At 40.0% G+C, this 23,040-nt stretch overlaps 1 protein-coding gene across 1 annotated transcript in view; it reads right to left on the bottom strand.

Annotated features, from left to right (window-relative positions):
* Positions 1 to 605: 605 nt before the first annotated feature.
* The window catches only part of PDPK1 (3-phosphoinositide dependent protein kinase 1), a 63,078-nt gene continuing 40,643 nt past the window's right edge, over positions 606 to 23,040 (bottom strand). The window contains exons 3-14 of the mRNA XM_018565808.1: positions 20,789 to 20,831; positions 17,950 to 18,087; positions 16,152 to 16,296; positions 14,379 to 14,476; positions 13,364 to 13,439; positions 11,407 to 11,475; positions 11,218 to 11,314; positions 9,058 to 9,231; positions 6,505 to 6,722; positions 5,685 to 5,742; positions 3,461 to 3,613; positions 606 to 910 (exon numbers count right to left, since the gene is read on the bottom strand). Of these exons, the coding sequence (XP_018421310.1) occupies positions 797 to 910; positions 3,461 to 3,613; positions 5,685 to 5,742; positions 6,505 to 6,722; positions 9,058 to 9,231; positions 11,218 to 11,314; positions 11,407 to 11,475; positions 13,364 to 13,439; positions 14,379 to 14,476; positions 16,152 to 16,296; positions 17,950 to 18,087; positions 20,789 to 20,831 (1,383 nt within the window). The 3' untranslated portion in view covers positions 606 to 796. The remainder of the gene's footprint in view (positions 911 to 3,460; positions 3,614 to 5,684; positions 5,743 to 6,504; positions 6,723 to 9,057; positions 9,232 to 11,217; positions 11,315 to 11,406; positions 11,476 to 13,363; positions 13,440 to 14,378; positions 14,477 to 16,151; positions 16,297 to 17,949; positions 18,088 to 20,788; positions 20,832 to 23,040) is intronic.

Consider the following 23,040-nt stretch of genomic DNA (forward strand, 5'->3'; position numbering starts at 1 on the left):
AATGTATATAACTCTATATTCAGTGCTTACGTCAACATACTATTTCCTCTGCGGCCTGATTCTTGTTATTTAAACTCTGTGTTGACAGGTGCACCGTTCCTGCACGAACACAACTAGAAGTACCACGTAGAACCGGTGACGATAACTTTACTAATTGTACATCTCACCTTACTGAATGCACTATTTAAGAAAACAAAAACAGAAGTAAAGAGCAGAACTGGTGTTCCTTGCACCACCGGGTAGTGGATACCATTACAAGACTGCTATGTTCTACCCTGCAGCGTTGTATAGGTTGTCAAGCTTCCTGACCAAAAACTAGTTTCACTGGACAACTGAATAAAACTAAAATAGGCAAGAGGAAGGTCCCACAGACTACAGTATATGAGTTTGTCAATGTGTGCACAAGTACGACGATCTGTGTTTCTACTGACTGTATGTTAAAGCTGGCATAACGAGGCCTACCCACTAGGTTGCAGAAGATATAGAGCTGGTGTGCACAAAAGCAAAATCACCACAGCAACGATATGCATGTTGTAACTCAACAGAAGCACAGAAAAGAAGCAAGGTAAACCCTGGATTCCATTAAATGTCCACGTTTGTCTTCGTGTTTTTTTTTTTAAATTCTTTTTTTTTTACGCTATGTAGATTTCTGACGGTATGATTTGTCATGGAGAGATGGTGTCTTGGATAATTGGAGAAGGGTTCTCTCTTCTGTTCTGCTACGTAAAGCTCATCTGTTGAATCGGGGAGTCTAGCAGCATGAGGGAAGCTTGCAGGACGTGGAAGAGACGCAATGCTACATGCTGCTGTTTTGGTGATTCTGATATCTGTGCCGCCACACTTCCTGAATCTTTTTACACCATTTGTGAGCGTTTCCACTGGGATCCATCAGGTAATATGTTCGGTTAGGCTGCAAGTGAAGATCGCAAAAGTTAGAAAAGTGATAATGCTAACAGATGTATTTCCCGCCCACATCCACAATTATACAAAACACCCGGGAAAACTATATTGTTATCAATGAGAAGCTGTTGAAATCACAAAATTCAGTTACCCTCCATCAGTAACAGAACCAAGAAGAATCTGCCAGATTACAGAAAGGAATGCAAATAATCATGAGCTCTCCTATTTAACCCCTTCGTAACGGGAGACGTATACTGTACGTCCCGTCACAAAGTGCCTATATGACTGGCCACGTACACTGTACGAGACGAGTAATTTAAGGCTTTGCAATGCCGGTAACCGCTGATTCTCAGCGGTTACCCGTCATTAATGAATGTCTCAATATTGAGGCATTCATTCATGAAATAGTTAAGCTTTTGTAAAAGCTTCTTTCTTTCATTAATGAAAGAATTAAGCCGTTACGGGATCGCTAAATAGCAATCCCGTATTTGACAGCTGAAAATAGCACAGAGGTAGCAGAGTGACTCACATTGATTACAATGTATCTCTTTGCCTGAAATGTATCACTTCTGATCGTCTGAGCAGGATCAAAGTCCTTTAGTGAGATCTGAATCTGACATGCTGTCAGGATCAGTCTCTAAGGCTATTATTAGCTGTTCCTAAGTTTGGTGCAGCCTAATAGCCAAAAAAAAAGTTAATTTATCAAGCAGTCATAGTGACTGCTTAATATAAACTGACAAAAAAATAAATAATAGAAGTTGTTTTTTTAAAACTTTTTTTTAGTGTAAAAAAATAAAATAAAAAGTTTAAAACTAAATTAGGAAAATAAAAATTATATATAAATATATTTTTTATAATAGCTCAGTCATGAAGTGGTTAAAACTGTAAGTCATGGCTGTGGCAGGAGTTAGGTGCTAGTGTGAACTGTCAGGATACAGTGAGGCACTAGACAGGGCAAGAACTAGAAGAGCTGAGAGGCTCGAGTCTAACAACGCAGTCAAGATCCACAAGAGGACAAAGCCATACTTTTCACTTCAGAGTTTAGTGAATTAGGCCTTTTGTCAGAATCGCCTCACACCAGGACTCAGCAACTTTTCACTCTGACCCAGATTGGTCATGTCAGTGTTCCAGCAAGCTGGAAGGTCCCTGTGCAATTTTTCTTAACCCTTTCACAACAATTTGCTGGTATGGCCTTGCGTCTGTGCAGGCAACTAGATTGTCCTTTTGTTCACCACCTGACATTATGACAAGACAATTATTGCTTAAAAATTAAAGGCTGACACCAGTCAGCATGTTTTTTTTTTTTTAGTTTTGGACTGAACAGAGAAGAGTTTAATTTTCTGCCAGTTTTGGTTTTTTTTTATGCGTTTGTGATGCCATTGACTTTCCTTCACATTATGGCCCTATGATACCAAGACAAATTCTGGGTGCAGGTATCACCAGAGACTGCCACTTTGCTCTAAAGCGGGAAAGTGACGGTGTGTATTTAAAGTAGGGATGCACCGAAATTTCAGCTGCAAAACATTTCGGATGAAAACAGTTCCTTGGGCAAAATGTCGAATGTAAAATATCAAAAATATGGCCGAAAATTCAGTGTATCCCGACTGCTTCTCTTCTCCCCACTGGGCGTCGGTCTGTGTCCCCTCTAATGCACACTGCTCTCCCATGCCCCTGTCGGCAGAGGCAGCAGGGATCCAAAGTGACACAGACTGGTGCCGAGCGGGGAGAAGAGAAGATTTCAGGAGGCAGAGCGTGGAGGCGACAACTTAGAAAGATGAGCAGGGAGGAGCAGGGCACAGACAGCTGTCACTGGAAGCCAAGCTCTCCTCCCGCCCGACCCGCCTGGCTCCTGTGACAGACAGTCAGGATGGAGAGCGGGGAGGAGTGAGCTGTCAGCAGGCTGAGTTCGCCTCCTGCACCGCCTGGCTCGGCCTCCTATGACAGGCGAGTCAGGATATAGAGCGGGTTACAAGAACAGTTTGTAAATAACCGAGGACATAGTATGCGTACTATGTCCCCAGTTATGAATGAACAGGAAGTGTTCTACATCACTTCCTGTTCATTCATGATTGTGGACATAGTAACTCATACTATATCCTCAGTTTATGAATGGACAGGAACGCTCTATATAGAGGCTTCCAGTTCATTCATAACAGAGGCTGCAGAAAAAGAAATTTAGGACCCTGTGTCCTCAATCTCTCTTTTTTTTTTATTTAAAGGGAAATACCAGGGGTCTGTTTAGACCCAGAGCCCCCGACAGTAAAGTAAAAAAAATAATGAAAATGGAAGGCCAAATCTTTTGCACCCTGTCCCCTAAACACAGATGGCTCTAATAGCTATTAAATATAAAAAAATACCACCCCAATTTTTTTTTTTAAATGCTTATTTAGGCCCTGAATCCTGGAAGATGCTGGCGACATCACTGCTTCCTGACAGAGCTGGGAACTCAAAATCCCATGAGAATGCACTCTGCAATTGGTTGAAGTGCATACTCGTAAAAAAAGTTTGTTTACATGTTATATGAAAACACTTCTTCTGCCATACATCCAATGAGACTTACAGTATGAACAAAAAATGTTTTAAAGTTTTTGGCCTCTGGGCGCAGTTCCGGTGACCATGGAATCTCTCCTTTCAGGACTTTGTTTACTGGATCCACGTAATATAGGTGTGGACCTTCTGTAAGAAGCAGCTGACGTCGGCGTGCAAACAAGCCCTGCATATACAAAAGGAATCGATTAGTTTTATTACTGAACATGAGTGAATCATTCTCCCCAAAAGATTTTAACATTCACATAACTTTTTTAAAGGGCTCCTTCCAAGTGTTGTGATTGATTTTGACTGTACAGTACAGAACACAGGTAGATTCAAAGACAATACCGCCATATTACCCAGTTGTCTTTGATTCTGCCTGTGTCTTGTACTGTACGACCAAGAACATAGGATTTTTGACTTGCCTGTAAAATCCTTTTCTTGGAGTACAATACAGGACAATGCAGAATCAAAGACAACTGGGTAATATGGTGATATCATCTTTGATTCTGCCTGTGTCCTGTACTGTACAATCAAAATAATAAGATATTGCATATAACCATTATATATTGGTCTATCCAAAAAGCAGGTGAAGCAATACTCCAAGAAAATAATTTTAGAGGACGCATAATCAAAGATGACTGGGTAATATGTCGGTATTACATTGATTCTGCCTGTGTCTTGTACTGTACTCCAAAAAAATAATTTTTAAATACAAGTCAAAAATCTTATGTTCTTGGTCATACACTACAGGACACAGAATCAAATCTTTAATTCTGCCTGTGTCTTGTACTGTACCCCAAGAAAAGGATTTAACAGATAAGTTAAAAATCCTATTATTTCAACTGTTACAAAAAAAGTATTTATTTTTTTTTACTCTTGACCATAATAAAAAAAAAATACAGGGCTTGAAAAATCGACTCGTTCGCTCGTCAGTGACGAGAGGATGGCGGAGCCCGACGAGCAGCTTCCTGGCCTGCCGGCCGGGAGCTTTGCATTCAAGCGATCGAGCGTCTGGAGTCGCCCGCTCGCTTGTATTAGCAGCAGCTGTTACTGCCATTGCCGGTCCCGAGATCCGCTGTGTCCGATGCGGCCGTGACCGGCACGGCTCTGTAACAGGAGATCAAAGAGAGATCAGTACACGATCTCCCTTTGATCTACTCTCCAGTCCTGGAATGCAGGAGATTATGTATATTACATCACTTCCTGCATTCAGTGTCACTTTCCGGCTACAGAAGCTGATGAAGCAGATCTCTGCTGCGTCAGCTTCTTTGGGGGTCCCTAGGTGACATTAGGGGTCTTGGAGACCCCCTGATGTCTGCATAAAGAGGACCTGTCATGTAATTCCTCCCCCCCCCCCATGTGATAGCAATAAAGTTGTGTAAAAAAAAAAAAGTAATACAAAAATTAAAGAATCATAAAAAATAAAGAAGCATTAAAAAAATTAAAAAAAACATAAAAAAAAAGTCCTCCGCCCCCCCACATACACATATGCGCGAAAACAACGATTGCGCCTATTGTGCCGCACATGTTACATATAACCACGAATGTCGGAGTGTGAGCAATAATTTTTGGGCCATTAATTACTGATAACACTAAACTGACGAGCAGTAAAAGCGTTTTAAGCATCGCCTATGGCCAATTTACAGTGTGGTTGTTTTAAGGCTTGACATGTTTGGTCTATTTACCCGACGTGACCCCGTCTTTTTTATTTTACAAAAAATATAGGTAAGAATAGATGTTTTATATCATAACTTAGGGAAACTTTGTTAACTTTTTTTTTTAAATTTACTGTACTTTTTTCATTATATAGTAAAAAAATAACCCCCCCACCCCTGGTGATTTTATATACCACCAAAAGAAAGCTCTATCTGTCCCCAAAAAATGTTAACATAAACTGCAAGGCTATAGTCCGGTCGTGCTGACTGGTGACATTTTTGACTGACTGGTGAGACCCCCTAACATTTTTCAAGCCCTATATATATATATATATATATATATATGATAACCATATTTTTGTACATGAATACATGTAGACTTTTGTACATGAATAAGTGTGGATTGTTGTACAATAAAAAAGAAAAAAAATAAGACCTACCCCGAAAATAAGACCTAGTGTGTTTTTTTTGAGCCAAAAAAAATATAAGACAGTGTCTTATTTTCGGGGAAACACGGTATATATTTATTTATTTTTTAAATTACACACACACACAAATATCACTATAAATTCCCCTAAATAACAACCTTACACTTACCTTACGTTTATCAACCGGACCCATTTTTAGAATTAAATTATTTTCTACAAATTGGTGCCTGTAGAAAAAAAACAAAACAAAAATGAGTAACAATGAGCACAACAGTGACATGCTTATGCAAATATAATGCTTGGCTTGTATAGTATGACTCCCTTATCAGCTGATCATGCAACAAACACTGCAACAAACAAATACTCTAATCAGCAGTAAGCCCGTGTTCACAACTGAACATTGTGGGTGCATTGGTAAAAAGACCTGCTTACTGCATGTTTGCAGGGAGTGTTATTTGCAATAGTGTGCCAAGCCTACCACATAGTTAACATTCTTTTATACATTTACTCATTTAATAAACAAATACAAAACTGCTGTATTATAACCATGCCAATAGAAAACACACTCATGAAATACAAAATGTGCAAAATGTGACCTTGTTAAATATTATATAACCTGCTATATTTTACAGCCATACTCTTCTTATAAATGTTAAGCGCTATTACTTTGCCAGTACAGGATTTGCTGAAACATCGCTGTACTTAAAGAGCTTTTGAAATATTTTGCTCTGAACTTATATCTAGTGTGTAGCACAGTGCAGCCTACTCTCCTCCTGTAGCAAGCTCGTCTAGGATGCTGTATCTTTCCATTGTATTATTGGCAGCAAGCTAGTTAGTTATGTCCATCAGGACTAGAATCTTATTTCAAATAACCCCCAGAAACGTTCAGATATCATTTTCAACGACACCCTCATGGCAATATTGGTAGTTTAAATCAAACCTGTTAAGGCCTAAAACGTTTTTAAAGAGACAGAACGGGATCCCCTTACCACTGGTTTCCTCCGGTTTGTTTTTCTAGCAGTAGCCGCTTTTCCTCCTGTGAGAACTGTAGATCAAGCTCGAAAGAATTATTGTCGATGTCGTGGATGTACTGTTCTATGTTACTGCCACACCGCTGCGGCAGAATGGGTTCTGGTGTCGGCAGTGCTTGGGGTGATACAGACAAGGCTACTTGCATACCTCCAAACTGACTCAGAAGGTCATCGTACTAAAAGAGAGAGGAAGCCATACATTAGACGAACATACCACCTGTGAGTCTGGGTCCCCAAATGGGGTAGCACAATACATTTTTAGGATCTGCAGACAATGGAAACGATGCTCCTTCAATATATTTTTATTAAGAAACACTTTAAGAGATAGTGTACATGCTACCAATGAAGAGTTAACCTCTTTGTACTGTCATTCCCATCATCTTTTCGTGGTGGGAACTCCATTTTATTCACTTACTGCACTGCAAGTGTTAAGTGGGGTGCACATGGGTCTATTTTTTTCGTTCAACTCGCGGGCTGAACGAAAGAAAGGCAGAACAGATTCCTTCAATAACGCTTATGAGTGTTGATGGATGAATCTCCTGTTGTTTGCATTGTATTCCGACAACAGCCAGTAGCTGCTGTCAGAATACTAGAACGGAGCTAGCAGCAGATTGGAATACCCTTGGATGTCCTTACATTGTATACCCTTGGATGTCCTCTGACGTTTTTCCAGTTAGGTGGTTTATTAAATTTAGAGTGCGTTAGAACAAAGTTTCTCAACAATATTATATTATGTACCCTCTCGCTATGATGAAACGTTACCCAGTAAGTTTATACATGTATTTCTCATACCATCTACCAGTGCTTTACAAAAGATGCCTTATCTTTTTTAATTAAATGAAGCGATCGAGTTTGTTTTGTGCAAGATCTAGTATTTACAAACTAGAAAGCTACAAACTACAGCTTTCCAACTAGCATACCAAGTATAATTTGACGGGCAGGAATGCCCCTTGAATTTCTCCCAAGTATTCCTTAGGTTACACATACCACATATTGAGAAACATTTTTTTTTTTTTACATATGATTTCTGAACATTTTCTTACTGGATATGGTCCGGGACATGCTTGGAATTGAAACATAAGCATGCATGGAATTAATACAACAGTATACACCATAATGTGTGAAAAATGGATCAAACCTGAAGAACTATCCATTAAAACGAAAAATGTAATGCAAATTGTTAGTAGTAAGTACAAAATAACCTCCTGCGCCAGTCTTGATAAATTCCCCATAATGCCTGTAATGCTATCATGTTGTTGACTAAAAGGCATGACATATAGAACATTAAACTTGCTGTAACCCTTCTATTATTAATTATTCATGTATGTGATTAGGCAAAATAAGCAGTGTTTGCCAAATTAAGAGGACTGAGCTTCCAGCAGTATTCATGAGTGAACTCTACATACCCCATACTAATTACAAGATGTTCTGAAATATTTCCCGTGTACGGCTCACATGCCACAAAAGTGCTACCCAGTGCAATAATACCACTCCTATACACCAGTGAGGTATGAAATAAGACAGCAACCCCATTGTGGTCTACAGGTGAAAGGCCTACCATAATAAGATTGGTATTTTTCTGCTCATCACTCTTGTTAGATGAAAGGGTCTGCAGAGGAGGGGATAGCATGAGAAAAGCCTCAATATTAGAGAATATGTCAAATCAGCCATTCAGTAGGTCTCCCCCTCGAAGGGTCACAAAGCAGTGGGCTTTTCTAAATAACTACAAATAAAGAGCAGAGTGACATAAAGCAACCTGCCAGTTATGTCTGAATATGGGACATAGACATCCAACCTGCTGAGATAGATGTGTAAACAAAGAACGAGCGCGTGAAGTGTGACATTGGTCCAACAACGATGTCTGTGTGAGTGTATGAAGTAGTGCTGGACTATTGTGGAAAAATTCATTTGGACCTTTCTTTAATATAGGAGGTGGTAAGGAACAACTTAAAGGAAGGATTTTGTGTGCCAGCTCATTTCAAGGAGGCACCATGGGGGTAACAGGTCCCCCAAAACTGTAGCTTAGGTGTTGGGGGGTAAAAAGCACTGCAATCAGTGGTCAAAAGGCTTTCAAGCATGAATTATTTAGTACTTTGTTAAAACAAATGGTAATATATCCAACACGTTTCAGAGGTTGGGGAGCCAAGAATTGGAGCAGCACCAATGATCCAAGGCATCCATTTTAACACCCAGTCACTATCTAGACACTTTTATTTGTATCGCAAAGAAGAAGCTAGATTTGACTTAACAATAAAGAAAAGAATTAATATTACCACCTATTATTGCGCTCCTCACTCACCAACAATGCACCAAAGCTTTTGTTTCTTAAGGACATAACAATACATTTCTAACCCTTAGGCTCTTGCACATGTATTATCTTGAATACACAAATGAACTAAAACAAAGTTTGCCAGTTCTCTCACAACAGTAAAGGTCCTTTTCCCTCTGAGCTGGGGTCTTCAATGACGCTGCACTATCATAAATGTGGTCTAACAGCACAGCACTGCTTACATTTCCATAGAACTCTTCGTCATCTTCAGCCATTGCCGGTAAATACGCTGTGAGCTTTGGAGGCGTTTGAAGGTGCAGGTCCTGCCACGTGATGCCGTCGAAGAATGAATGGGCCTTTAGGGGGTCATAGCCTCCCATTTCTTCACAGCCTAATCGTTTAGTAGGGTCTAGGACCTGTGGGAGAGGACAGTAGTTCAAAACAAGATGTAGAATAATGCTCAGAAACCTTATTTAACCCCCTAGTGATGGAAGACGTACACTGTACGTCCCCGCTACTAAGTCCCCAAATGACTAATCACGTACACTGTACGTGATCAGCTATTTGGGGCTCTGTAATGCTGGTAACCGCTGAGAATCAGCAGTTACAGTTCATTAATGGATGCCTCAGTATTGAGGCATCCATTAATGAAAGACTTAAGCTTTTTCAGGAATCGGGTGTCCGACAGTGAGAGCAGAGCCGCATTTACTGTTCTTGCCGTCACTCTTTGACATCTGGTATAGACCGGGATTAGGAAATCCCGATGTATAACAGACTTTTTTTTCTAAAGTTTCTGCAATAGAAACATTTAACTACATGTTTCTTTTGCAGAAACAATGTTGCAGGCTTCTGATCATTGTGGGAACGATCAGAAGCGTTTAGTGACATCTGATCCTGAAATGCTGCAGGATCAGTGTCATTAAGGTTATTAATGGCTGTTCTTAAGTTTGAAGCAGCCTAATAATAACCAAAAATGAATTAAATTATCAAGCAGTAATAGTGAAATTCATTCACAATGACTGCTTAATATAATTAAATAAAATAATAAATAAAATTAATTTAACAAATAAAAAGTGACAGTGACATTGTATGCCAGGTGACCTCTATTAGCTTTTAGAGAAAAAAGAGAAAAAAATGTTAGGTTTTAGTTTTAGGTTGAGAAGTACAGAAACATTTCTAAAATCCTAGGAATGTGAGGTTTTTCCAAATAAATGAATGTATTTAAATGTATTTTTTTTAGCTGTGCAATTTTTCCAAAAAATACTACAAATCAAAACAGGGGAAAAAAAGTGTTTTCTTTACGTTTTTCCCTCAATTTTTATATTTTATTTGTCCTAAGTGAGGCGTTAGGTTCACATATGTGATATAAATATAGAGCCCTATCTGTCCTCTAAAAACAATATATAATATTAGGGATGCACCGATACTAGTAGCGATATCGATGCCAATACAGAGTATTTGGGCGAGTACTCATACGCGCCCAAAATGCTCTGATGCCTAGCATGAGTACTTCCTGTATCAGGAAGCCGGGCAGCGTGTCGTTACATGCTGCCCGGTTTCCTGATTCCATGCTCTCTCGTCATTTGCGATGAGACAGCATGGAGCCGACTTACCGACCGATCAGGAAGCAGGGCAGCGTGTAATGACGCGCGGCCTGGGTCCCGATTGGTCGGAAAGCTGGCCAATCAGGAAGCCGAGCGTTGTGTAATGATGCAGCGCCCAGCATTCTGATTGGCCGGGAAGCCGGCTTCATGCTCCCTCGTCATCTCATGACGAGGGAGCATGGAGCCGGCCTCCCGTCATTACACGGCGCACGGCTTCCATGATTGGCCAGCAAGACGGCTCCGGCTGGGTACTGGAGCAAGACCGTTCCTGGTTGGAGAGGCCCCGGGGGTGACAGGCTGGACGTGCCAAGGTGAGAGGGGACGGCTTTCTTGTTAATCGGAAGCCAGGTGGCGAGTCTTTACATGCTGCCCGGCTAATCAGGAAGCCAGGTGGCAAGTCATTAAACGCCCCCTGGCTTCCTGAATGGGACTTCCGTTACTCGGTACTTGGTATCGGCAACAACCGGAAAAAATTATCGGTACTCGTACTCGGTACTAAAATACCAGTATCGGTGCATCCCTATATAATATGTGTGGATGCACTTAGTAACAAAGTATATTTCTGATGTGGAAGAATCACACAGCAAAAATTTAAAAAAAAGTTTGTCGGTCATTAACGAACAGAAACTAAAAACAAGCTCAGCCATGACGGGGTTACGATATCTTAACCCAGTTTAGGTAAATGGCATAGGTAACCAAGCTGAACACAAACTAATACACAGAAGGCTGATTGGTCAGTTTCCATTGATCACGATTAAAAACCACAGAAAGGATTCCTAGGGAAAAGAAAAAAGTTACCAGAAGTTTTTCTACAAGGTCTTTTGCTCTAGGGAAGAATTTCTCTGGGAAGTCATACTCCAGCTTTATTATCTTCTGGAATATAAGATATTCATTTCTGCAAGACAGAAGGACACATGCATTACACGACAAAGTCATAACACAAAGAATGCACACATGTGCATCATGTAAATCATGGCATTCTCTTACCCGGCTCTAAATGGTAGTAGTCCGGCTACTAATTGATATGTAATACAACCAAGCGCCCAGAGGTCCGAACTGAGGGGAGGAGCAAAAAAAATATTTACATAATGATACATATCTAATAAAGAAACCGGTTTTAAAATGAGAAACAACCTAGATGACTATACACAACCAATTATATCCATGCAATACAGCAAAAAAGCAGGCCAGTGTCTGTGCCCGTTCTCCATTACAGAATGCTGGCTGACTGTAGAACTTACAAAGTAGCAAAGAGAGGAGCTTCCCTAGAATTATGGCAGCAGACATTTTTCTTAAAGGGGAAGTATGGTACATTTTGTAGTGTTACATATTTGAACTATTATTTTAGGGTCTACCCTTAACAGACCCTGTCTTAATACCTCGAGTCACTAGCCCCAAAATAAGTATGGCTTTACTACTTATTTCCTGATCTGCACACTTGTTTCAGGTCAGCATAAGAGCAAGACAACTAGAATTTTAGGAGGAGGTTAGAGGTCAGCAACGGCACCTTCCAAAAAGCTCTCAGGAAATGTTTAATTGAATTGGAGATATTTGTATATTAGCCACTAGAGAGCACTCAATGGCGCAGTGCTATCACTTTGCTTCCTGGTTTACAACTGTTCAGATAGAATGTCAACCCCACGGGGAGTTCATTGTTTTCAGTAATTCCGCTGACTCATAGATCAATTGCATTATGAGAAGATGTAGTACAGCACAACCACTCTGTAGCACTGCAAGGCAGGAGCCTGGGAATGTAACGAGCAAATAGGTATTCCCCATTAACAAAGATATAAAAACACATAATTGATACAACAATTTGCATCAAGTTGACCCATTTGTGTATAGATCTATAATGAAGAAACTACAAGTAGAATTTACCAAAACTGGAGCAGACAGAATGTGGAGCAGTTGCTCATGGCAACCAACCAGCTTCTCTCTTTAGTTTGTTCAGTTAAAGATTTGAAATTGAAAGAGAGAAGCTGATTGGTTGCTGTGCACAGCTGCTCCAGTTTTCATAAATTCCCCTATGTTTCTTTCTCAAACAGATTTCTCAAACAGATCTTAGTGTTTGGCAGTGCTGCTGAATCTTTTTGTTATTTTAAAACAACTACAATAACCTCAATGTGAAAGAATACAATGCCAAAAAGAAATAAAATTATATTAGGGCTGTGGAAATTAAAGATTCATTTCTCGATTAATCGTTAAACTTTTTGATCGATTAAAATTATTTTGATCGCTAATGAAAACACTCACCTCTTCGCCGGCTTCAGCGAGCCGCGTTGGCGATCCAGTGACGTCACGGACATCTACGTCACCGGACTCCTCCCCCCTTCCCCAACTGGCTCCGTCGGCTAACGAAGGGAAGAGGAGTCCAGTTATGTCGATGTCCGTGATGTCACCGGACTCCTCCCCCCTTCGTTAGCCGACGGAGCCACTTGGGCCGGTGAGTTTGCCCAAGAAACTTTCTGCATGAGCGCCAGCCAAGGCATTTGCCTATACACATACAGCACAGCAATGAAGTAATAAAATGAACTAGGATCACACTAATCCAGCACGTTATTATTCTGAGTTGCCCCACTCAAGCGGCGGCCATATTGAGTGGGGCACGTGAGATTAATAACGTGCTGGATTAGTGTGATCCTAGTTCATTTTATTACTTCATTGCTGTGCTGTATGTGTATAGGCCAATATAGTTGGATCTGTATGTGCGTTATAATTAATTGAAATTAAATCGATAAAAAAAATTTTGATTAATCGAACACGAAAAATTTTAATCATTACCAGCCCTAAATTATATATATACATACATACATACAGTACATACATACATACATACATATATTCATTCTTTTATTATATATTTTTTACACACACACAGTCAATCAATCATCTCAATTATGTTTCTTAAAGGTTCACTACGAAAATGGAGTAAAATAATACTTGCCTCTTGCAAGCAGATTTCTCTGTGAGAAGTTCTGGCGACACATATTGAGCCGTCCCTACAAATGAATTTGCTCGTGCTACAAACCAATAAAAGAGATACATTATTGACAAACTCAGAACAAACTTCCATTGCTCCACTTATTTAAAAGGTACATTTCTCTTTATTTTTCAGTTCTGGAAAACACAGAATAGCGGCCTACAATCATTTGGTCAGCACTTAAAGGAATCTGCAACCTGAACCCCACGCATTTCTCAATCAGTAGAATGGGGATTTACAACGGAAGTTACAAGCTATTTTTTTTTTCATTAAAGTTAGTCTACTCCAATAGGAATTCTTCCTTTCAGTTGCTCAGAGGACAGAATTTCTGTTTCCAGATTCTATGAGCTGCGGTTTGTTACTATAAAAGATTGAAAGACTGCTTAATATGTGCATAAAACTTGTTAAAAAAAGTAAGTTGAACATTCTGACAGTTCTACTGTATGTGAATGCGGTCCAGGAAACAACGATCATAGATTTGCAGATCAATTGTACATTACATGTCTGGAATCTTTCATGGCACAATCTTTTTATTCTGCTCTAAAGCTGGCCATACATTATGAAAATTTGCACTGTATGTGCCGCTGTCGGCACCATTTCGGCCGGCATCCTTTGATCAGCTGATCAAAGGAGCCAGTCAGAAAATTTTCGAATGAACAGATCGGTAAGCCAATCAGCTGCCGGATCTGGTCAGGTATTCGGACAGTGGCTGGCATCAGAATACAATGCAAACAGCGGGAGATTCCTCCATCAACGCTTACAAGTGCTGATAGAGGAATCTGTTCTATTTTTCTCATTCAGACCCAAGGCGAATGAAAAAAAAAATAGAAGAATGTATAGTGAGGCCAAGTCTCCATACTCTAGTTTCAGCAATCTACTCTATTGAGGTATACCACAGTACCCTGGCTATACCACAATACAATCTACATTGGTCTAAATACATTTTAAATAATAATAAATTGAAAGCAAGAAACCTCACCTTGCCTGGAGTCAGACGATAAGACCTTCGCTGTCCCAAAGTCTGTAATTTGAATATGCATGTCTTCACCAAGCAAAATGTTTTCAGGTTTAAGGTCTCTGAAACAATTTAAAAGCAGTTAATATCAGTCACTGCATGCAAACAATGGTAACCGCTACATGACACCAAATCACCTGAAGTAGCCCTCCTCTGTATGCATCAGCTATTACTTTTGTTAGCCCTCCTTTTCATACATTACAAACAATGTTTGCATTTTGTTACTTTGGACTTCAACTGCCAGACCTTAGGGATAAGCCCAACTAACTGCTAACTCCGTGTCCAAAGAAAAATACCTCGGTGGTCAATAAGATCATCTTCATTGGAAGGGGGTGGTGCCTACTTTTGGCCCCCATGTACTGAGATTGTAGTCAATCATGGGAGCGAGCTTGGAGCGGTGGCTACTTGACAACACACACAGGGACCATGGGGAACAAAGGTAGTCACCCTCCAGAAGGAAGGACAGTGTCAGCACCAATTCAGGGATGATTTGAGGATCTACAGGCCGAGTGATACACAAATAAGGTTTTGTTATTAGCAGGGCTTGAACATTTTTTTAGTCTCACCAGTCAAAAATTTCACCAGTCAGCATGACCAGACTATAGCCTTGCAATTTATGTTAAAAAACATTTGGTGACACATGGAGCTTTCTTTTGGTGGTATATAATCACCACTGAGGTTTTTATTTTTTACTACACAAAATGAAAAAAAAAGTACTGTAAATTTCGGGGAAATTTTTTTCCCCCCCTACGTTAAGTTAAAAAAACATTTATTCTTACCCATATTTTTGGTTAAATATTAAAGACGGGGTCCCATAGGGCAAAAAGACACCAAACATGTGAAATTTGTAAATTGCGTGTGCATGCAAAATCGCAAAAAAATACCATACCCAAAATTGGCCATAGGCGACGATTTAAAAGCTTTTACTGCTCATCAGTTTAGTGTTAATAGTGATTAATGGCCCTAAAATTATTGCCCTCACTCTGACTTTCGCGGTAATATGTAATGTGTGGCGCAGTCGCTATTATCACATGTAGGCGCACCTGATGCATGTTTGTGTGTGTATGTGAGGGCAGGGGACTTTAAATAAAAATTTGGGTCTTTTTCTGTATATTTGACTTAACATTTTTTTGTTTTGGTAACTTAAATTTTTTTTTTGCATTTTTTTTCCACTTAACTTTATTGCGATCACATAGCGGGCTAATAAACCCAAGAAGCTACTCGTCTGGCTCCGGAGAGGACGAGTGAATTTTCAAGCCCTGGTTATTAGTTCAGGTTCTTAAATGGATTTTTAAGATTTAGAGTTCAGTGTCACTTTAAAAAGGCTTTTGGGTTTGGTTTAATGAAGCTTAGTAGTCTTCTTTAATACAGGACAAGAATAGAGCTGCAGAAAATGTTACATAGTTGGGTTTAAAATGTACACGTCTATCAAGTTTAACCAATAGAGGACTACTACTATGCCACCTATACTTTGAAGATCTTCAGATGCCTTATGTTAATGTTTCATGTTATGTTTATACATTTACCAATATCTATTATTAAAACCTATTTTATACAAACTTACTTGCACTTTATGTTTAGCAGTTTTAGTAGAAAAAGATCCAACAGCAGTCACTGCTACTTTAAAACAATTTTTCATCTCAATTTTGGTACCCATGACTGAACTGACAAAAATACCCCACAACCATTGTATCATCTTCTATTCATTTGTAAATATATTTAACATGACTTTCTCACCTGTGAATAATTCCCTTGTCGTGTAAATATTCTAAAGCACACACAATTTCAGCAGTGTAAAACCTTGTGCATGTTTCATCGAATGAGCCGATCTTCCTTATGTATTTCAGTAGTTCACCGTTCTTAGCGAAACTGAGGCCAAAATCTGGAGCACTTGTTAAGAAACCACATGCACAACAGTATCATTTTCCTTTTTAAAACAATAAAAGCTACCTGTCATAAAATCTGCTCAAAATAAAACAGGATTAAACACTGGACTGGAACACTTATTTACACAATGTCCTAAACAGAACAGAAAATATCTGTTGACTACAACCATCAAATCCACCCTCTCCTCCATTTTACAACCCCTTAACTTGAGAAAATGGTTGTGAAAAGGTTAACAGTAACCATGGTCAACACAGACATGCTCCTTTAGGGCCCTTTAATAAACAAGCTCACCATCTGAATTACGATGACATTATCATTTAAATTTAAAGGTCATATGTGCAAATACAAAAAAAAAATCAGAGAGTCAATGGCTGCCTTGCAAACAATCAATAAATTACCTACAGGCTACACGGTGCAACTGCTAGCCCAACGTTGCACTGTGTAGCCTGCGACAACTGCCCTCGCTACATCTCTCAGAAAGAGCACTAGGTTGTGTGCAAGCTGTAGAGAGACCTAAAAATTACCCCAGAAGATTAGGGCAAACTGTCACTTTACTATGCTAGCAGAAGCATATTTTTATACATGAGAATATGTTACTGACTATCAAAGCATTATATGTGGGCAACACAGTGGCGTAGTGGTTAGCGCTTCTGCCTTGCAGCACTGGGGTCCTGGTCCGAAAGCCGGCCAGATCACTATCTGCAAGGAGTTTGCATGTTCTCCCTATGCTTGTGTTGGTTTCCTCCGGGTACTCCGGTTTCCTCCCACACTCCAAAGACATGATGGAAGGTTAATTGGTTCCTGTCTAAATTGGCCGTGTATCTATGTGAGATGGGGACCTTAGATTGTAAGCTCCTTGAGGGCAGGGACTGATGTGAATGTGCAACTATGTAAAGCGCTGCGTAAATTGTTGGCGCTATATAAATACCTGTAATAAATAAATAAATGTGGGTGACTGAGTGCCACATAAGGCCATGGTCATTGCACCCTATGGGGAAATGAGGCCCTGGCACTAGTAGCACTTAACACTCCTAATGAAGTCTAATCTCCATCCCAGAATATATGCTATTTTACAGAATTCTTAAATTAGGAGTATCCATGGGGTAGCTCGATGATGTCAGCAATGCCTGTTTACACCAGCAAACAGTAGCAGCAAACTCTTGCTGGTCCGACGCAAGGCAACTACGCATCCTACTACCTTTCTAAACTCTTTGGAAAGCCAAGACTTGTAAAGTGAAGAAGCCCTGTGTGTTGCGTCCTTTGCCACCCTCATCTATTCTAGCTTTATTTGATATTTGTGAGTTGCAGAGCTGCACTTTGATGGCTACATAATAGTACCTTTTAGAAATGATTTTATGGCTTTCACATATTGTCAAGCAGAGTACAGATTGCCATATGATTGAGCTTCAAGAAAGCCTGGAGTTCAGCTGTAATACAAAATCTGCTGGTCAATAGAGCGTTTTTAGATTGTAAGCTTTCATGGGCACGGTCCTCCTTACCAGCTTGTCTTGATTTGTATTTTAATGTCCTCCTTATATTGTAAAGCGCTGCACAAACTGTTGGCACTATATAAATCCTGTATAATAATGATAATATTCTGGTAACGGAGTTGACCCATTTCATAGTAGCAGGTTACTGATAAGGATACACAGTTTTTCAACATCTTGAAATGTGAAGTAGAGTTTGACGAAGAACGGGTGGTCCAGACGTGACATCACATCTCTTTCCCGCGTCACATAAGGTACCTTTTTCTCCTTTACAATATGACGCTTCTGTAGAATTTTAACTTAAAAGAATGACAGACAAACAAGAGATGAGGCCATTTTCTGGAGAGAAAAAAACACACAAGAAAAGACATAGAATAGAAATTCCTCATTAACATGCGACCTGCACCTCAGTTTCATGCCTTTGTAAAGAACAATGAAGACCTCTGCAGGTCAGGTGAATGACAGACTAAAGTGTGACTGTAAGGCTGGGTTCACACCTTTTGGCGCTGATCGAAGCGCTGAAAAACGCTCAGCAAGTGAAATCCCATGAATCCTTATGGGCATGGTTCCCACCTGGGTGTATTTCAGCCGGTGGAAACGCGCTGAAAAACGCCCTACGCTCAAACAAGTACAGGAGCTTCTTTGGGGCGTTTTTCCGCACGCATCCATTGGTATTCCCGAGTGTGGCTCGGGGTTAACAAAGCGGTAACCCCGAGCCACACTTGGGAATACAGCGTAGGACTTACCTTGTCCGCGATCCCCGCTGTGTCCTCCCGCCGCTGCCGACTTCCGGGTTCCGTCCGTTGCGAGCGGCCGCGTTGCAGGGGTGCGGGACCGCCGGGAAGTTTTAAAATTTAAAATAAAACGAAAAAAAAGAGAGAGAAAATGTAAAAAAATCATACCGCCAGGGAGGTATAAAAACGAGCGTCGAACGCGCGTTTCACTGAGCGAAAAAACGTGCACAAAATGAGCAGAAAAAACGCGCCTATGGTACGCACAGGTGTGAACCCAGCCTAAGAATATGAAATGGCTGGCAAAGTAAAATCCAGGGGTGGATGTTTGTGCAGCGTAAGACCCTTATGCATTAATTTAGAGAGAATCACAAACAAATATACGATCTAGTGTCTTGCAAAACGCCTATTAAAAGCTTACTTTCCATCCACTAAAACACCAAACAACATGCTGTAAGTATTACACACAGTGTAAACAAAAAGTGCTATCCGATATTATAGTGAAGGACTCTGAAGCTTTATTAAGGCTCCATTCACACTTGCCGTTCTTGAATGTTGCATTAATGTACGTTGTATTAAGGTAACCCATTAATTTTGTATGGGCTGTCAATACCCCAGAATGGACAGACACGTACATGCAGCATTTTGATGCATTGCACCACAACACAAGGTAATGGATTACCATGCATTGTGGTGCGCTGCTTCCTATGTCCATTGAAGCAGTGTTGACTTAAAATAAATGGCACTGCAATGAGCTTATATATGTAATGTGTGTTGCAGAAATGCACATGTTACCTCAACACAATAGAATGTAGATGTGTATATGTGCCCTGAAGAAAACCTGTACCAAGAGAAATGTGTAGGCTGCGGTACACAGGCTACTTACAAGTAGGGAAAGTAAAGCTATTATGATAGAACTAGACGTCCCTGACATCTTTCTGGGAACACTAGCTGCCTGGTTGTCTCTGGCATCAATTATTTGATCCAGAAAACAAGTATGCAGTCTGTAGAGTCAAAGTCACAGATAAGTTCTTGGTCTACATACCTCTAGGTCATTCGCTGGGAGTATTTGAGTCTTGTGATCAGCACGTCATTCAAGCAAAAAGCATTTTCAAAACTAGACCAAAAAGACCCCCCCAATATTTTCTCACATGGCAAATTTCCCATAAACCAAAAACAACCAAGCAACTTGACTTACGTTTTATTTATCATTGGGTTCAAGAGGGGAATTGACAAACTAACAGGCAAAGCAGAAACTATGGAACTTGTACTTGGGTTGAATCTGCCAATTTGTGGGAATAAATCAATATTAAAATAAACAGAGACTAAACCCTCATTCAAATAAATTAGCTTTTAGGTCTCAATGTGGTTATGAGTTCTCACTTTGTTGCACTCAAGATTGTATTTGAACAGTTCTAATGATCAAATTACCCAAAAATATATACTTACTGGTAGGAATGGACCGATATATCGGCCGAAAATTGCACTTTTGGCAAAATGCAGAAAGTGCCATTTTCTGGCCGATATAGTGGTGTGTCTGTTCTTTCTCTCCTCCTTGCTGGGCGCTGCTCTGTGTCCCAGTGGGGAGGAGAGAATTGTCACAGGAGGCCGAGTGCTGCGGGAGGAGAGCGATGTGAGCGGCTGGCGTCTCTTCTCCCCGCACTGCTCAGCCTCCTGTCACAGATCGGGAGAGCGGTGTATGGGCGGAGACAGCCAGCGCCGTCTCTCCTCCCGCACCGCCCGCCTCCTGTGACAGCTGTCAGGAAGGAGAGCGGTACAAGCAGTCAGTGATCAGTGATCGCTGAGTGTTTGTAAATAATTGACATAGCATGTTGACTATATCCTCAATTATGAATGAATGGGAAGTGATCTACATCACCTCCTGTTCATTCATGATTGTGGTTATAGTAAACACACTCTGCCCTCATGTTATGAATGAACAGGAACACTCAGAGGAGGATTCCTGTTCATTTATAACAGGGGCTGCAGAAAAAAAGATTGAGGTCTCTGTGTTCTCAATCTCTTTTTCTATTTTAAAAAGGGAAATATCAGGGGTCTGTTTAGATCCCTAATATTTCCCCAAAGCACCTAAAAGTAAAGTCAAAAATAAAAATCTTTCATAAAAATTAAATATAAACGTTTATAAAAAAGAAATAAAAATTAAATATTTTTAAACATTTTAAAAAGTTAGAATAAAAAACGGTTTCTGCCTGACATTTTTTTTTTCATTTCGGTTTCTAAATTTTCATTTCGCTGCACCTCTACTTACTGGCATACTCTCTTCCTGTAGTTAACTCTTTAGCCAAAACAACCTGCAAAGGTAAAAACAAAGTGGTTTTACTGTTTGATAGAGGACATGCATAGAATTACACCTTAACATAAATATTTAAACATGAATATGAAAGTAGTAACCAATAGAAGTACATTAAGAAAAATAGAATTGGTTGAAGAAGTTGTCCTGCGAGGGTTTGTGGTGCTTTCTGTAACAAAGGTGACATAGATACTGACATTCCTTCCAAATTAATCCTAATTAGTGTTTATTAGCCATAAGTAGAAGATAATTTTAAAAAATACAATACAAAAACATTAACTTTCAATGAATCAGCATGTATATGAATCTAATGTACATTCTGATATCGGGAACAGTGACCAACCAAGCCCCTACTTAACAGCTTGCCCCAAATGTACCCTGGAGGGGGCTTCTCTCCGACATGGTCTTTGGGACTGTCCACATATTGTCACTTTCTGGGACTCGGTACTTTCTTACATGTCCAATATACTGGGAATCCCTCTAATCCGTGAACCCTGGCTCTGTCTTTTTAGCTACTGGAACCCTCTACCCACACTCAGTAGGTTGAAACAGGCATGGATCTATGTGGCTCTGTTGCTAGCAAAAACGTATAATTATGCACCATTGGCTTTCCATGCAACCACCATCATCCAATCATTTTGCGACGGCACTGACATCATTGGTGTGGAAAGAGAGACTCAAAGCCACTTTAGACCCTGATCGGTACACCTCAATCTTTTTTATGAAATGGGAATCTTTCATATTACATAATTACTCAGGGGTAGAGCTGTATGCTCTAATCTATCCATTCAAACTCACAAAATGGTACCTAGAGAAGAGGCTAGACAAAGCCCTAGGTCAGTTGGAACTACCAGAGGATTATACTCCTAGCTAGCTATGGCAGTTATAGGCTAGGCCACTATACAGATGTAGGCTGGTGGAAAGATGCCCAAACATTGAAAATCAGTGTTATACCATCTTGAAGTCGTAAAATTTTACATGTCATTTTTATTTCTTTTTATTTGCATGTGACATGACTATGTGATTTCCTTTTTATGCTTTGTCATTTTGCTGTTTTATTAAAAAACTTAATAAAATGTAAAAAAAAAAAATTGTGACCAAGCTTTTCACCACAGATTTGCACTGATGCAAAGACATGAATGACATACAAAAATATTTCTTAAGCTGGCCATACACTCTGTGATTATCGTTCGATTTCCTTTGTGTCGTCATCAAACCCTCGTTCGATTTCCGCCCAAATATCTCATCATGCACAGACAAATGTCGACAATCGTTCGTTAGCAATACTAACTCACTGAATTTGTCGATCGACAGAACGCACTTTTGTTTGCTCATGTGCAGTGTTCTTGCTGCGATTTTTTTTTTTTTACAGACGAAAACGCCACTAATCCATCGATTTGAAAAAAAGTTTTCCAGCCTGACCGATTGATGAAATTCGGCCAGGAGTACAGTAATTAAAATCGTTGGCGTTCAATCAACTGATTGATTATCCTTGGAAAACCATTCGTGGACAAATCGCAGAGTTTATGGGCACCTTTACATTGTAGTCTCTGCATGACCTCTGCAGTAACATAGGAAGAGCTTATGCTAGGTAACATCATTGCTCTGTAGTGAATTTAGCATTTTTGTACATAAACTGTATTCAAGTAAACCTGGTACCTTAAAACCTGACCAACTGTGAATAACATTCAGGCACAAGGAGGTTCCTGCACATACTTTTAGACTTCTTAGGATTATATGAAAACAAGCTTTTGTCTTCTGCCTGACGCCTCTCAATGGACATGTGTTGGGTGGCCAGATTTTCTCAGCGACATTATGGGAAATAAGAGTGATAGGGCACAAGTATCCTAGGAAAGCATGAGGCAGTTCTAGGTACTTACTGTAGAAAGCCTACAAATACAATCTGTTACACTTTTTGGGCTCTATGTTGTGTTAATTGTTATGTCCCAGACCAGTAATGCGCAGAGAGAGTAAAAAAAAAAACAGTGTGGATGACAGACAGGCACTGAAACAGTCTCCAGTTGCATATCTCTCTCTCCATTGTTTACTGTATCCAGTCAAGAAACTGTAGTAGGGTGCTCAGAGGAGTGTTTCTGCTGTGAAGCCAGAAGGTGATTTCACATGACTTAAACTGACCATACACGAGTAGTTTTTTTTCTTCTACAGATAGAGGAATCTCTCCTGCCAGCTATTCTGTATTCTATGGGTGC

The sequence above is a fragment of the Nanorana parkeri genome, unplaced genomic scaffold (genome assembly GCF_000935625.1).
Source record: "Nanorana parkeri isolate BGI_ZX_2015 unplaced genomic scaffold, ASM93562v1 scaffold889, whole genome shotgun sequence".
In the NCBI taxonomy this organism is placed as follows: Eukaryota; Metazoa; Chordata; class Amphibia; order Anura; family Dicroglossidae; genus Nanorana; species Nanorana parkeri.